At 39.6% G+C, this 17,583-nt stretch overlaps 1 protein-coding gene across 4 annotated transcripts in view; it reads left to right on the top strand.

The window, feature by feature from the left end:
• PACS1 (phosphofurin acidic cluster sorting protein 1) overlaps positions 1-17,583 on the top strand; it is a 130,545-nt gene that overhangs the window by 1,050 nt on the left and 111,912 nt on the right. The window contains exon 1 of one of the 4 annotated variants that reach the window (XM_064492106.1): positions 8,759-8,841. The exons of 2 other annotated variants lie outside the window; for them this stretch is intronic. In XM_064492106.1, coding sequence (XP_064348176.1) covers positions 8,774-8,841 — 68 coding nt within the window. In that variant the 5' untranslated portion in view covers positions 8,759-8,773. Of the gene's footprint in view, positions 1-8,758; positions 8,842-17,583 lie in introns of those variants that run through there. One more of the 4 variants, XM_064492108.1, reaches the window with a different exon arrangement.

Below are 17,583 nucleotides of genomic sequence, written 5' to 3'. Positions count from 1 at the left end.
CTCCTGGCCTCTGTGGTCTTGTAAAAGTCCTACTTAGTGTGTCTTCAAATGTATTTTTCATCCCCTCCCTACCCCCGAGTAACTGGTCACAAAGTCTCCTAGCCCTGCAGGGCACATAAAATAACTGCCTTGATCCTAAATTCAGTCCATTCCTCTGTTGGAACCATCCAGGGACTTTCCTTGCATTGGTAAAATGTGCCCGAGTTTGGGATATTTTCTGTTTCTGTATTGGCAAGGCAGTCTCCTTCCAGCTCTTTGGGGACAGTGTGCAATGTTTTACAGTTTACCCCTTGAGTAGATACTGTGAAGCTGGTTCCACCTAGGAAGCCCAGAAAAGAACCTGGTGATGGTCTTTTTTGTCACCTCTAAACTAAGTTACTTCCATTGTCTTGGAGTCTGGGGCTCCCTTTTTACTCTTTTAGCCCTGCCTTGGGCAAATGGATGTGTAAGTGGGGGTTAAGGAGCTTTGTCTGGTCCTGTTTTCAGTTCTTAATTTTTTTGCCCACTCCCCTTTTATTTGAATCATTTCATGCATACAAATTTATATATGTCCTAGAGAGGATATTAAAATTTTTAAAATGACAAGAAGTACATCTCTGTACTTGACTCAGCTTAAGAAAGGTCATTACCAATTATGTTGAAGTCCTCAGGGTGCCTCTTCCTGACCACATCTCCTTCCCCTAACAAAGGTAAACATTCTAAATTGTATGTTTATCATTCCCTGTCTTTTAAAATTGATTTTTCTGCATATGTGCATCTTTAATCAGTGTTATTTAGTTTTGAATGTTTTTGGAAGTTTACATAAATGTTATCATACTGTATGTGTTCTGTGGCCTATTTTAGTGTTTTTTTTTCTTTAACTCAGCATTAAGTTTGTGAGACTCATCAATGTTATGTGGTAGCTCTAGTTAAAATATCTTCATTGATGGGTAGAATTTCATTGTATGAATGTATCATAATTCTCCTTTCGATGAACATTTGGGTTGTTTCCTGTTTGTTAACACCAACTGTAATGCTGTGCATTTTTTTGTCCAGAACTCCTGGTGCTCCTTGCTAAAATTTCTTTAGGATGTCTTTACATGTAAGGGTGGAATTGCTGTTCGAAGGCTGTCCATCTGGAACTTTTTTAGATAATGCCAGATTGTTTTCCATCAGCCACCCCCCACTTTGTGTCCTTTGTGTTTGAACATTCACTCCACTGATTGATACTTTCTTTTTTTCTGTCCTTTCTTTAGGGTAATCAGAGCCACATTAGTTTAGTTTGGTTTGGCCAGCACTCTAACACAACACCAGACTCAAGAAGGAATTTAGTACCTGGTGGTGTTCCTCTCCTGGTCTTGAGCAGGCCTTGCCTTTTCTTTCTGTATAGGCCCACCTATAGCTGAACTGTTCTGATCGACTTCTGTCAGACACGAAGGCACTGTGTCCCTTCCTACATGGGGCCAGTGTGAGTAGTCCATGCTTGCCTGTTCTTCCTTCACGTCTATTCCTATGTTTGACTGGTGACATTTGGACAGCTGCCTTCTCTTGCTTGTTAGATTGAAAAGGCGTGAGCCCACTGGCAGGAAGCTGCTGTGCAACAGAGTTGGGTAAAGAAAATCACTGATTGAGCCAAGCATCCTGATCAAATCAGTAGTTATTATGTTAACTTGTGAGAGGCTTAGGCTGGCCTGTCGTTTTCATCTGCAGGGAGCACGCGGTCACATCATGTCTGCTAACCAGTCCTTGGGCTTGTCAGCTGTCCTGCTCCAACTTGGTTTTCAGCCATCACCCTTGTGCCTCCCAGCTCCTTGTGGAACACTTGTGCTCTGTGGAGCGTGCTGTTTTAGCTGCAGGATGGAAAATAACACACTGTGGAGAGAAAATGGCCTGCTATTGGCCCTTCTGATTATTAGAGTCATCCAGTTAATTTGAGGTCTCCTGGGAATACTCGTTGGCATTGTTTAGAATAGATGGGCAGTGTGCACTCTGTGGACAGCACTCTGAACGTCACCCAGGATTAGCATTCTTGTCTTGTGTAACTGAAGTGAGACACAGACATCTGAGATATACGCACCTAAGGAATGTAAGCATGATTGTGGATCTAAGGTTAGACATGTATAAAATGTCGTGGGATTCAGTCTGGGGAAACAGTCATCCTCGAAGTAGTGCAGAAAAGAGAGCTGAAAAGTGGAGTGTTAGGAAAGTCATGTTCCTTACTTTTGGGAAAAAACATCTTTTTCCTTTGTTAGATGTTTCAATAACCTTGTTTCTCAGGTATGTACTCTGCTCTTACTTAACAGCTACTAAATTCTCTCAGAATCCACAGTATTTTTTTTTAACGTTTTATGAAGAGCATACCCATGGTTGGCTCTAAAATAACTAAATTGCTCTATTCATTGCTATTTTTTCCCATCATTTTCTTAAAAATAAAAAGATCAGTACATGTCCATGATTAGAAATTGAAGCAGTACAGACAGATGGAAATTGTAAAGGAAATCTCCTGTCCTACGTCTGTTCTCACTCGCTAGAGGTAATCACTGTGAAATACAGTCGGCTTCTAAGATTCTGTTACCGGCAGGTAGGTCTGTTATGGTTCCTTTGTGAAATTCACAGCATTAGAAGCTGGCACTGTTTTCCCTCCGTGCCAGGTAGTGTGTCCTCGTCTGCGGTCCAGGGCCAGGACAGTAGCCCCATCACAGGCACCAGGTGGCAAGATGCTTGATGTTAAACGAAGAGCTTCAGAGTCTCAGCGATCCCTTCTCTTTGGTATTTTATAATGACGTTTCCCTTGCTGTCTTTTTCTCTTTTTGAGTTGCTTAAGTAGGAGAGACAGAAAAATTATTAAATTTCATAAGTGTACAGAATTTCCTCAGTGGTGTAAAACTGACTCTAAGGAGACAAAATGTGCTCTGCTGTATCCCTCACAGACTGTATCACATTTGAGTACAAATGAGCACAAAGCGCATTTGCACGTGTGTACTGTGTGAGTTCTTAGGGAAGGAGTTCAGTGGTTATCAGTCACATCTCTCCTTAGACCACATTAAAAAAAAAAAAAGGAGGTGGCCATGGCCAAGTTGTTATGACTGGCCCACAATAGAAGTGTTACTTTCTTGAAGGCACTTGGGGCCAGTTGCCCTCAAACCCTGAAAGCCCTAGACAAGCCAGGATATATTGCTTTGTGTTCTTCCTGTGAACCAGGAACCAGGGCAAACTCTCCCACACCTTAGCCTTTTCATCCATTGAGTGGGAATACTTTTACTTACTATGCATTCCAAGGTGTGGGTGAAATCAATATTAAAATAGGACCTGTAGATCCACAGGAGAAAGTTACTTCTTAAATGATAAATAGGAAGTCAATGTGATTGATCAAATAAAAGAGACCTGGTGAAATGTCTATTATTTCCCCAGCGTTCAAAGTCTTAAGAGCATATTTGTACCTTAGAAGATTTGAATTTCACATTGTGAGTGTTGTAACAGAATATCCTCTCTATCGGGTAATATTATCCACTGTCCCTGTGGAAGCTCAGATTCCTTAAGTCAGAAAGAGAATGACTTTCACAGAGCCCGTTTTACATGTATTGATTTACAGATCTCTTGGACACATTAGTGGTTATGTGATTTCTTTTCAAACTAGATTTCCAATTTTTTAGCCAATAAGCTGCCACGGTTATTTATTCCTGTTGGGGCTGTCTCTGTGTGCATGAGGGAGGCGCGAGTCAGAGAGTGTTTGGGCTGTGTCTTTTCACTACTTCACCCCAGGAGGCTCGTCCTGTTTTGGCCTGGACGAGAAGGCTCAGCTGGTCCTCTGAAATTTGGAGTTGGCTGGGCTTGAATCTGTGACGTCACATTCTGGGAGGACTCTGGGAATCCAGGGAAGCTGGGAGAATGATTGCAAGAGTTTGTCTTTTTCCAGTGTGAGTTTGGAGTGGTATTAAGGGCTCTGGAGAAAAGAGAGAGTTTGAAGTTGGTCTTAAAATGTCTTTCAGAATGCGTTGGGCTGGAATTGAGCAAGGTGGTTTGGTTCTAGATTGGAAAGCTCTGGCGGAATCCTCCCTTGCCTTGGCCTAGTTAGAGGAATAACCAGCATAGCTTCTGAGGGTTTTAGAGAACCAAGGTGTGTGCCTTGGCACCAGCTCTAGAGTGTCCCCTCTCCCTGCCACTCACAGGGCAGTCGTTGGGTTAGAAAGCCCACTGGGCCTGCGTTCCCTTTTACCTTATTATAGCTGCAGTCACAGCTCAGGGAGCCACTTAGCAGACCTGTACCTGGCCTCCACCTCGGGTGGCGCAGTAGAGAAGGCCAGTAAGTGATGACATACCATCACTTAGCTTATATGACTTCTAGAAAACAGTTACTTAAAACATTCCATTTGATATTCAATTATGTCTTAAGATCATAAGCTATTTTATCTTTAAAGCTGAGCTGTCTAATACAGTAGAGCCACTAGCCACATGTGGCTATTTAAATTAAAATTAATTAAAAGTGAATAAAATGTGAAATTCTCTTCCTCAATTGCACCGGCCACATTTCACGTCACACCGGTCACTTGTGGCTGGTGGCTTCCATATTGGACAGGGCCGATCTAGAACATTTTGAGGACCACAGAAAAGTCTATAAGATAACACTGTTTTAGAGAGGAAATTGCCTAAGTATGGCATTTCTAGTATTAATATTTATGGTTTCTCTTTATTTGTACTTTTATCCTCTTCTGGATTATTTAAAAATGTCCCTTTCCTTTGCTATTCCAAGGGCCCATTAGTTTTCTTTTTTTTAGTTTTTGCCCTTTCAATGTTGCTACCTTCTAGTCTGCTCGCTTCCTCCTGCAGGGAATTTGCTTCCTGGTGCCTCCCTGCCATTTGCTTCTCACAATTTTACGTCTCAGTCAATATCTACTGAGAAAAACTGTCTGGAGGCATTAACTCCAGAATGGTTTTTAGATGGTCAGATTAAGTGTGATACTAATTTTTGTCCTTGTATTTTTTTGGTGATTTCCAAACTGTCTATAATAAAGATGTATTACAGAAAAGACTAGTAAGTGTTGTTTTAAAAATAGATATTTGAAGATACTTATGACTCTACCTAGTTGTACACATACCTCAAATAAGTGAATCTTACAAATTTTATATCACAATAAAGCTATAAAAAAAAGTATGTGTTGGAGAGGTGAAGACACGGGGAACTGAAGTTTCTCTCCACTCCATACCTTCCTTTCCTGGTTCTAGAGTTGCTTGTTCATCTTCATCGATAGCAACAGCGGTGACGGACAAATGCTCTAGACCACTGCTCTCCTTGCGGTGTGTGAATGGCGAGGTGACACTGATGATGGCACATTATTTGTTTATGTGATGTTCATGTAAATTCTTTCAGACTGTAAAGATTTATTTTTTTAGGGGAGGAGGTAATTAGATTGATTGATTGATTGGTTGGTTGGTTGATTTAATGGACGTGATGGGGATTGAACCCAGGGCCTCGCGCATGCAAGGCAGACACTCTACCACTGAGCTCTACCCTCCCCCTGTAAGGTTTTTAAGATACATTAAAGATCAGAATATCTCAGTTTAGTTCTGGCTTCACCTATTTTTCTGGCCTTGAGTACTATTCTTCGTCTTTTCTCTTTGGGAGTGATGATCCTTGACACATGGCTCCCGAATAGACCTGTGTTTCATTCGTGCATTCAGCACCTCAGTGCTTTCAGTTCTGCCAGCAAAGACACTCGGTAATAGCCAGAGATTATTTTGGCAAAAAGTTTTTTTGGAACTATGATGTGCATCTTAGAAATTACACTGTGAGTGGTTCACCCTGTATGCTTTTTTAATGATCTGGTCCAGATAGAGGTGGAACTGAAAGGAGTGATGTTTTAAAACTTGGTTCCTATTACAGTACCTGCTTCTCTCTTTGTAGACTGCGTCACTCCTCCAAGTGGCAGTCTGCCTCTCAAAACCATATTCTGAGCAAGAGTTCCTCCAGGTAACATTTTGGATGTAGTGAGTGGAATATTAGTTGTCCCTGGTTATTGTGCTTAGATATAGGAAGGTGATTTTTCTTTATAGTTGTTCTCCAAAACAGTGTGTATCTGTGTGTGTGTGTCCGTCTGACTGTCTGTCTTTGAGCTTCCTTTTGTTCCTCTTTCTCTAAGTGAGACAGAGATTCTTTGTAGTAGTTTTTTTTTTTTTTAATAGTTCAGAAAAACACAAAAGGCCTAGGACATCAGTTGTCATTTATTTGATCCCTCTTCACTGACCTTTTCCTGTCTCTTGTTTAAAAACACCAAATGGCTTCAGGGGTTAGATGGTAGCTTTTTCCTCCCAGGTCTCTGTTTCTCAGTGCCTCAACAATGCACCACACTCTGTTGTTTGTAATTCTGTCCATCCTCTGCGACTCTGGTCTCCCCTTAGTATGTGATCACTAGTAGCCGTTCAGAGTGATGTTTAAAAAGTGAAAATCAGATCATGTCACTCCTCTCTTCATAACCTTCCCAATTCATTCATTTAGCAGATGCTTATAGACCAGCTGGTATGTGCCACAAACAAAATCCTTCATCTCATAAAATGTATGTTCTGTTGGGTGAAGATAAGAGATATTGTCAAATAGCTTTTCATCATACTTAGAGTAAATGCCTTTTTATGACTTAGGAGATACTTCATGGTCTGGCCCTTCCTGTGGATTCCACCTCCTCTTACCACCCTCCTCATGCTCACCTGGCCCTGGGTAAGCTGGGCCCAGGCATGGTCACCTGCCTTCGGGCTCTGACACTTGCTGTTCCCTCTACCTGGGATGCTCTGTCCCTGGATCATCGAGTGGCTGGCTCCCAGGGTTCCTTTAGGTCTCAGCGGACCTGTTAACCTTGAAAAGCTGCCCTCACCTGCCCATTCCACCCTGGGAGTTTATAAATCTTCTTCACAACCAGTTATCATCATCTGGAATAATCCTGTTCATTTCCATAGTTATTTTATAGACACTCAACGAATAACATTGGGCAAATGAGCAGTGCCTATTTATTTGTAATTTTTATTGAATGAAAATCTGTTATATACAATTCTTTCATTCAACAAATATTTATTGAGTATTTATATGTCCCAAGTACTGCTCCAGGTGCTGGGGAACCAGCAGCAAAGAGGTTGACAGAGTCTTTTCTCTCCTAGAGTGAACATTCTGGTGGAGGGAGACAGGTGATAAACACATAGTGAGCTCTGTAGTGAATAATCAGGTAGTGAGTAGTGCCATGATGCAAAGTTCTTCATGGGGACTTGAGAGTGTTGGGTAGTGTAGTTGGAGAAGGCCCCTGCTGAGGTGCTGTTGGAGTTGATGCCTGGGTGGAGTGAACCTGATGACGGAACGTTGCTGCCCCCCCATTAATCATCAATTTCTCAGGAAGGGAAGTTGAGGCCCAATGTGGTGAAGGCATTTTTGCAGGTGTACCCAGTCTAGAGGTAGGTGGAGCTGGGATTTGTCTCATGACTCATGAGCTGTTTCTCTGTTTAAACTTGATGTCCCTGAGCTCTGTTAGGTTCTCATAGTTAATGCTTTATACTTTGTAATGTTGGAAGTACAGAATACTGATCTGTTACCAAATCACAGACAGTGAGAGCATAGTGGCTGTAGGTATCAGTTCTGGAGCCAGGTAGCCAGGATTTTCTTTTTTTAATGGAAGTACTGGGGATTGAACCCAGGACCTCTTGTACGCTAAGCACACTCTCTACCACTGAGCTGTAACTCCCTCACAGGATTTTCACCCTGACTCTGTTGTTTACTGTTTGAGTGATTTAGGCAAATTACTTAACCTCTCTAATGCTTCATTTTTCTCATCTGTAAAACGGGCATAATAATTGCCTCTACCGTTAATTTATTATGAGGATTAAATGAGAGTAATACAATTTAAATGCTTATGTGGCATGTGGAAAACACTTGAAAAATATCAGCTGTGGTGGAGGGTATAGCTCAGTGGTTGAGTGTATGCCTAGCACACACAAGGTCCTGGGTTCAATCCCCAGTGCCTCCATTAAATAAACAAACAAACAAACCTAATTATCCCTCCCAAACAAACAAAAATATTAGCTGTTATGTATTATCCTTGCTGTCTTTATTACCAGTCCAGCTTCTCTGTCTCTCCCTGACATGCGTCCAAAAACTACTTTCTTTCTAGAATCAGGGCAACCTTGTTTATATTCTGATTTCCTCAGTGGGGCCATTACAAGGTCTTGGGTTCACTTTAGACATAGATCCTGCCAAATCCCAAGCTTAATAGACTAGAAAGTCAAAGCAAACTGTTCTGGTTCTCCGAAGCAGTGGCTGGGTCGGGATCCTGTTTCTACATCCTGCCAGCTAATATGAACGGAAGAGATGGGTTCAGGCCCCGCCTGCAAACCGCAGCTTTGTTTTGAGCCAACTTGACTTGACAGCTTCCCTATTCTACCTGCTGACTTCTTTAGCTCTGCTTTGGCAGCCAGAAGGGCAACTAAACCGGTTTACAGCTCGCCATTTATCACCAGTAAAAAGCTGAACAACTCCTAGAAAAATGAGGATCTAAATGGAGTTGATCTTTTTCCCTGTTCTCCTTAAGCTTCCCTTTTTTATAGAAAAACTGTACTCTGCTTTTACAGGGGAAACCTGATAATGTATTTAAGGCCTATCTTGAAACATTTGTATACATGTTAATTTCCTCCTTTAAGCACCAAGCACCAGGTCTTTATTTTCCCATTTTGGTTGGAAATCTGCCAGTATATTTACATGTTTCTGGGTCTTCCTTGAGAATATGTAAAACACAGATTAACTTATTGTCCAGTGTGGACCATCATGATGAATGGGACCCTCATAGCGACCAACAGGGCTGGAAATGAGGAGTGTAGACTGGTACGTGGTGTGTAAGTATTTTAAAACCCTTGTATTTGCTTTTTTCATTTTGTTTTTGTCTTTGTTTCTCCCTATTGCTATCAGTGTGTCTTCTGTCTGCTTTGTTGCTTCTAATATACCAGGAGCTGAAGAACCAGATCATCAGATGTGTTAAGAATGAATACGCTCTGAATATGAGGCTGAGAGTGATGAACGGTTTAATCTCAGAGCATGAGATTCACAGCTGGGGTGTTTTAGAGGCGGGAAAGAAACGTTTTGCTCACCTTTTGGTCCAGGTTGTGCTCTAGAGAGGTAGGACTGCTGGTGAGCTTAGGGTACGGGTTTAATCATCTAAAGATTTAGGGAGTCTAAAACCCTGTTGAAGATACATACAGTTAGTTAGAGATAGAAGCCACATTTTGCATTTGGGTGGGACTATTATGTCTAGTGCTTAGCTAAATTTGTTTTGACTACCTCTAGGCAAGTCACTTTTCTCCTGATTTTTTTTAAAAGTAGGGATACCTTTTTTTACCTTGTTGATATGTTACGAAGAAAAACAAAATATTTGTGAAATGTTTGAGCTGCTGTATTCATAGAAATCATTACCTTAATATCTTTGGGTAATGTCAGTGAAACTATGACTATGATGGTATAATATTTATAGACCTGATTTTCATTAGTCATCATTTACATTGTCTTTACAAGTAGGTTTTTGTTTGGCACTTTCAGCTCATATCTGATAGAATGTGCCAGTGTAATGTACCTTAAGTCTATTGTTTAATAAAATTGTTTCCTCAGAATTAAAATGCATGGAAAGTTGTCTGCAGCTTTCTGTCATCTCTGTCGTACACCATTTTTGCTGTGGATGAAGATGAATAAGCAACTCTGGAAACCAGGGTCCTCTGGGAACATAAAACTCTTGTGGCTATTAATGGATTTAATTGTATTTCCTCTCTGCCACCAAGATGTGCAATAAACTGTTTATGTCCTTATCTTTAGTGGGGAGAATTGTTCATTAACTGTGTGTAATGTGGTTATCGCTTGTTTTTATTACTGGTAGATAATCCCCTCTATCTTACCTTTTTTTAAAAGAACTTATAAGAGGGAACAGCTATGATGTTATTAAACATTGCCCGTTAATCTTTTTGGTTGGCTTTTTTCTCCATGGAGAAATAGGAAAATACCATCTCCTTGAGGAAACAAAACCTTGGGTTGGAAATGGGACATGATCTAAACCAAGATTTGGCATAAGATTAGTTTGCTGTGCTTTGGACTTAGGCCAGTGATGTGTTTACTTATGTTCCAGGAGGGCCTAGTTCTCAGGCAGCTTCACTGATAAATGCATGCTGTGTCTCCGTGTGGTGAGGTGTCGTCTGATTGGAGTCCATTTAAGAGAACGCTTTATAGGAAAATGATTGTTTGGGAAGATGGCTCTGTCTGGATTTTGTTTTGTTTTGCTTTGTTTTGTTTGATGTTCATTCAGGTATTTCCTCCTATTCTTATAATGTATCTGGAGGAAAAAAGTCAGCAAGTTGCTAAAAATCTCTTTAAAACCATGTGCCAAAAATGCTTTGGCTTTAGAATCTGATTTCTTTCTTGGCTTTACCTCACCATGTGGGTTTTGATAAGTCTCTGCGACTCTTCCTCTACCCAATAGTAACTTCATTTAGTTGTCAGATACTCGTCAGGCGTATGTCTTATGCCTAGTCACCATTTTAGACACTGAGGAGAGAGCACTTAATAAAACAGACAAAATCCAGCTCTCCTGGAGGCCTTCTGGGGCAGAGTGGGCAGCAATAAGCAAGCGAGTGAGCAAATGATAAGGCGTGTCAGATGGGGGGGGGTGAAAGTGGGAAGGCAGGATGAATGAGGCGGAGGGCATGGCGGTTTTAAATAAGGTGGTTTAGAAGACCCTGGAGAAGGTGAGCGACTGTGTGGAGCCAGTAGAGGGAACAGTAAGAGGGAATGTCCAGAAGGCCAGGGGACTGGAGCCAGGCGAATGGGGTGGAGAGTAATGGGTGAGAAAGTCAGAGAAATGAAGGCGGACCAGGTCTTGTAGGTCGTTGTAGAACTCTGGCTTTGACCTGGAGTGAGATGGGAAGCCATTGGGGGTTTCGAGCCACAGAAGAGGCGTGATAATAACTTCCATATTAAAATAACCACTGGCCCCTGTGTATGGAATAGCCTGCAAAGAAGGGCAAGAGTGAAAGGGGCTCCAGGTAGGAGTATTACGGTGATATACTGGGAGCTGATGTTGGCTTGGACCAGGGAGGTGGAGGTAGAGATGAGAAGTCATCAGATTCTGGGTATAGTATTCTCAAGCCTAAAGGATTAGCTTGTGGATTACATTTGGGATATGACAGGAGAAAAGATTCAAGGTTGACTTCAACATTTCATTTAACTTCCTTGTGTTAATTTTACCAAAAAATTAATAATGATTATCATCATTGTATCTTTTTTTTCATGTTTTGCACATGGTTTTTATTTGTTGAATAAATGAGTATTTGTCAATATGTACATAAGCACAGAGAGCGGGCACTAGATTTAGAGCAAGACTATCTGGGGTCTAGTACGCAGAGCCACTTACCAGCTCTGAGGGTTTAGGCCACGAACTTAACCTGAGCTCAGCTTCCTCAACTGTAAAACTAGGCTGTTAGGACCTGTGCAGCCTCACCGCACAGCTTTATTGCAAGGTCCAAATGAAAAGTGCTACAAATACAACTTAAGAGCAATGAAAGTGTAAATAGAACAAGTAAGAGCAATTGAATTTCAAGTTGAAGGGTACTTAATCACACCCTCAGGTTTTTCCCATGTCACCTCTTTGTCTTAAGTGACATTATATGAGCATGAGATCTGTGCAACAACTCTTCAGAGCTCTTGAGGAAGTTTGTTTCTACTTCTGCTGTTTGTAATTAATTGGGAATAAATTTCCTTGGGAATTTACTGGGTGACGGAATAACCCATAGGCTGGCAACTGATTGTGTTAAAAATCTAGATTAAATTTTTTTATGCTGCTGGCCATAGTGAAGCTGTTGGAGCAGTGGAGTCTCAACATCCCTAATGATTCTGCTGTTGTACTTGCTTGATCTGGTGTTGCCTCTGTGATCCTTACCTATCTGATGGTTTTTGGTGGGGGAGGTCTGTTGCCGAGGCTGCTAACAACTGTAGCACATGTCCTTTGTCACTGTCCCAGTGAAACGGAAAAGTAAAAAACATCTGTTTTTTTCTTTTTTTAAAATAACTGGTTTGCTACAGCAGACAGCCTGTCTGTGCTTCCTAGGAGCTGCTCTGTAAGGAGGAATCCTGCTGCAGAATGATCTAATTTGTGTAATCTTGAAGGTGGAGCTATTTTTGAAAGAGAACAGAAAAATAATGGAACCCTTTCCTTGTGAATGCCAGACGGGATCTTACTGATTTAAAAGGGGAAGGGCTCCATCAGATCTTGTAGTTTGGACTCTTATTTCCCTCTTGTTTTGCTCACCCATGTCTAGATAAAATTTATGATAGATACATTTAGATAATTGTTCTTGAAAATTGTAGCTGGGTTTTTCTTTTCTATTCTCTTCTTTGCTTCTTTTTTTCTTTTTTTGTATTTTAGATGAATATATTACTTGTGATTTGGATAACATGAGTAGCATAAACTAACAGTTCTAATTCCAAATTCAGGAATTAGAATTCTCTTTACAGTTCTTTTTATAGATTTATGGTTTGTAACTGGTTCTGGAAACAATGAGATTTTGTGGCCCCTTTCCTATTCTGAAATGAAACTCCCACATAATAAGATTTGTCAACATGTTTACAATGTCTTAACTGCAATATAAAGGAAACATAAAAGGAAAGCTGTTTGTAACACAATACATATTTCTATATGTAAATTCTCAGAAGACATTCGTAAATGTTCACAGCACGTTAAAAACCATAGCCGTCAGGTGCTTGCAGGTACACATTGCTTTATCTCTATGAATATGACACCCATAAATAGAGACTGATACAGGTGTATTGTGTGGGTGACTCATGGTATGGGGCAATGCCACCGGTGATGCGGTTTTCTAGAATGGCAAATAAATCTTTATCCAGCTCTACACAAGAGAAAGTACAGTCTTTATTTACAGTAGTTACATTAGTTACGTTCCTGGAAAATTCAGTGTATATTAAGTAGTGAAAAAATTGGTTAAGTGTCTGTGTAAAATCTACTTAAGTCTAGGCTTACAAAATTATAAACTGCTTTTTATTTACATACATCTATGTCTGGCAAAACCAAAGGCAAATTTACTATGAAGCTAATGAAACTTAAGCATCAAGGCCCTTTGTGTGCACAGGCTACCTCCATCGTCCTATACTTAATTAAAAAAAAACTTTATTGAAAAGTATAACATATAGTACTTAGAAAAGTACACATATAATAAATACAGTTGATGAGTTTTTACAAACTGAACATAGCCAAGTAAGTGGCACCCACATGAGGAAACAAAACATCACGGACACTCCAGGAAATTACCTTGTCACTGCCCCTCCCCCCACCAGAGATGGCTAGCACCCTAACTTCTAACAGCATAGGTGAGTTTTGCCTGCTTTTGTACTTCATACAGTGTACACTCTTGTGTCTGACTTCTTTTGCTCAATATGATGTTTGTGTGATTCACCCACATTGTTGCATGTAGTCGCGGTCCCTGTGTTCTTGTTGCTGGGTGTATGGTACTCCATGTGTGAATGTATCACAGTGTAATCAATCTGTGGTGGTCACATGGGAGAGTTCCCGTTTTATGAACAGGGCTGCTGTGGACATTCTTACACATGTCTGCTGGTGGTTATGCGCACTCTCATCAATTTCAGTTCATTTCTCTCGAGTATATAGTCCGGAGTGGAATTGTTGGATTGTATGAGGGTTCCAGTTGGGCCACATTGTCACCAAGTGTCGATATTCTTTGACTTTTTCGTTTTAGTTGTTCTGGTTGGAGGTAAAATGGTTTCTCTAGTGGTTTTAATTTGCATTTTCCTCCTGATGTTGGGTACCTTTTCATAAGCCTGTCAGCCACCTGATATCCTCTTTCATGAATTGTCTGTTCAGGTTATCTGCCCATTTTTCAGTGGGATTGTCTGTTTCTTACTGACTTGTAGGAGTTCTTTTTCTTACAGGTATCTTCTCATACTCTGTGGGTTTCCTTTTTACTCTTTCAGTGATGATGTTGTTTGATGAACACAAACTCTTGATCTTAATTTAGTCCAGTTTATTCATTTTCCCTTTCATGTTCAGTGCCTTTTATGTCCTATTTAAGAAATCTGAGTCAATTCAAGATCATGAAGATACTCTCTAATATTTGCTTCTCAAGCTGTATTGTCTTCCTTCACATTTAGATCTACAATGCTTCTGGAATTGATAATTGTGTGTGGAGTGCGGGCTTAAGATGCATTTCCCCCACATGGATCTTCAGTTAACCCTGCACCATGTATTTAAAAGATCATCTTTTCCCCACTGTTTTGCATGTCACCTTGATTATAAATCATGTGACATTTTACATGTGGGTCTGTTTTTAGACTTTCTGTCTGTACAGTTGGTCAGTTTGTCCATGCTTGTACTAATGTTCCCCCCTTCTATTACTATATCTTTATTATAGGCCCATTACCTGGTGGCGGAAGTCTTCAGCTTTGTGCTTCTTCATGATGGCCTTGACTAGTTTGCTCTTCAGTTTGTTTCCTTAGAAATTTTAGAATCAATTTTTCAATTTCCTTACAGTTGTTTTTTTTTTTTTTTTTTTTGAGAGTTTTAGTAGGATTACATTGGCTCTGTGGATTAATTTGGAGAGAATTGGAATACTGAGTTTTTCAGTCCGTGGATGTGATATATCCCTCCATTTATTTAGATCTTCTTTAATTGATTTTGCACTTTTAGCATAGAAGTATTGTATATCTTTTTTTAGATGTGTTCTTATCTATTTGATATTTTAAAATCCTAGACCTAACTTTGCAACTGTAATTTGTATGCTCTTCTTATAGAGGACCCTCCAGCTTGTGTGTGCTTTAGGCCCTACAAGACCTGCTTCTGCCCCTGGGCAGAACGTTTTCACTTGTATGAATATTGGAAATTGTGTAGGAAGCTAGTTATTTCTTCATTGTGCAGCGCTCGGAGGAACTGTGGGTTGTGGAATGTCTGGCATTCTTGGTTTCTCCACCACTGAATGTCAGTGAAGTCCCCAGTCACTGTGACCATCCAGAAAACACCCTGGAGGCGTCACCCCCACCATTACATTAGAGTTCTGATGATCTGTAATCTAAGTGTGCTTGAAAAGTCCTCCAGTGTGTTTGACTTCTCGTTTGTTTTAGGAAGTGACCTAAAGTAAGCCAGCAGTTTCAGATGGTGCCATTCATAATCTCGACTTTAAAAATTATCCAGTGATTAATCTTCACAGACTTCTTTTGGCACAGATATACTGATAGAGTGGATTGAACACTGGGCTTGGAGCCAGAAGATTTAAATCCTTCCTTTAACAAAAACTGTGATTTGGGGTTGGTTACCTTTTGAGCCTTCAGAATGGGAAGAAATAAAAATGACAGTCGAGCCAGCTGACTACCCAGGGTTGTTGGGAAGAACAGATGAAACAATTTATAGATGCTTTATAACTCTGAGGACTATTTAAAGAAAGCCATTGAGTTGATTACAAGGTTGCTAAGTGTTTGGTTTTTGCTGGGGCTGTAGGCATAATTACCAAGAGGAAGTCTCCTGAACAGTATGGATCTGCCCGGCTTGGGGTTCTTTGAGTGTGGCCGCTGCAGAGATAACTTATTCATGGAAAGTGGTGTCTGCTTTTTAAAAGCTCGTATGTTTATAGCAAGGCAACAAGAGCACTGCTCTGTTGGGATTCCTATGTCTTAATTCTGGTTTTCAAAATGAAAGTAGGCAAACCACTCACTTTCCATTTCCTTCATCATCTTACAGCTTAGAAATGCTTTGAGGGTTATGGTAAAATCTAAGCAAATTTTATGTTCCTCATTGAAAATTTCCACATGAATATAGGTGATACATGATTATAATTAAATTCCCATTCATTTTAATTCATTATAACCCGAGCCTGCTAGCCAATAGATTGAGAAATCCCTGGCCTTTTACTGGAAGAAAAGGTGATCAGATTTTGGAATGTAAGTTGTGAGAGAGGAAGGATACTGTCTCTCTAATTTTAATATGAGATATACTTAATACTCATAAGATACCGAATTTCAATGTGATCTTCTCACCCCCCTCCATGACCTTAAGTCTCTAGTTAGTGTTACCTCTAGAATGCGGCTTCTTATACAGACAGAAGCTCTTTTTATTTGCATTTTGGTTTCATTTGAAGTTTCGGCATTTGATTATTTTCCAACCTGCTTTTACTTATTTTTTAATGAACTTCCCCTTACTAGTTTTTTTTTCTTGTTGTATTTATTTCTAGTCAAAGTTGTACATGTATCTTAGAGTCAAGTGATTTTTATTCTTATTTCAAAAACAATCTTTGGATATTACCTGGTGAATTCCAAATGTGGAAGATTGTTTGACTTTTTCATCATCACCTCATTCTCTCAATAAAATTGTAGTTTTGGTTAATTATTATTCAGAATTTTTATTATTATGACCGTAGAAAGGCAAGTCATTTTTGAGTCATGTAGCAAACTATGATTTTCCTTTCCTGACCAACTTTTAGTTTTTCTAAGCATTAATAATTGTCTTTTTAGTTATGTTTAATGATACTTAACATCAGTTGGGTACATAATATGCACTAGGTGCTTCTCTAATTACCGTCCATGTCTTAATTCATTTAATTATCAGATGGGAGGAGGTATGCAGAGGGGTTAGGTAGCTTGCTCAAGAAAGCGGCATTGCCACACTTCAGACCCTGGCCTTCTGGCCTCAGAATCTGTGCTCTTAATTTCTGTGCTAATGCTTTTCATTCTCTATTAATAGGTACTTAAACATTTTTTTTAAATTGAGGCAAAATCTGAATGCAGTGAAATGCACAGATCTTGAGTTTATAGTTTGATGAGTTTTGACAAACATCCATTCATGTGACCAGCACTTTAATCAAGAACATTTTTATCACTTCCAGTCAGTCTCTGTCTCTCACAGGCAGTTACTGTTCTGGTTTATATCATCATGGATTAGTTTTGTCTGTTCTTGGACATCATATAAATGGAATCATATAGTATGTATTGTTGTGTTGACCTTCTTTTGCCAGATTCACCCATGTTGTGTACATTAATGGTTCATTCTTTAAAAAAAGTTTTTATAGTATATATATATATTTTAAATTAAGGTATAGTTGACTTACAATGTTGTGTTAGTTTCTAGTGTGCAGCAAAGTGATTCAGATATATATTATATATATTTTATGTTTTTTCCATTATGGTTCATTACAGGATATTGAATATAGTTCCCTTTGCTATACAGTAGGACCTTGTTGTTTTTGGTAACTCTAAGTTTGTTATCTATGTCTGTGAGTCTGATTCTGTTTTGTAAATAAGTTCATTTGTGTCATATTTTAGCACTGTCTTTAAAAAGATTTTTTTGGGAAGGGGAGGTAGTTACATTTTAAAAAAATATTTAAAATAGATAAACAAGTTTATACTATATAGCACAGGGAACTGTATTTGATATCTTGGAGTAGCTTATGGTAAAAAAGAATGTGAAAATGAATATAGGTATATTCATGTATTACTGAAGCATTGTACTGTACACCAGAAAGTGACACAACATTGTAAACTGACTGTACTTCAATTAAATAATTAATTAATTAAAATGAAGGTAG

This window comes from Camelus dromedarius, chromosome 12 (genome assembly GCF_036321535.1).
Source record: "Camelus dromedarius isolate mCamDro1 chromosome 12, mCamDro1.pat, whole genome shotgun sequence".
Lineage (NCBI taxonomy): Eukaryota > Metazoa > Chordata > Mammalia > Artiodactyla > Camelidae > Camelus > Camelus dromedarius.
Note: the sequence above shows the minus strand (reverse complement) of the source record. Positions and strands in the feature narration are given on the sequence as shown.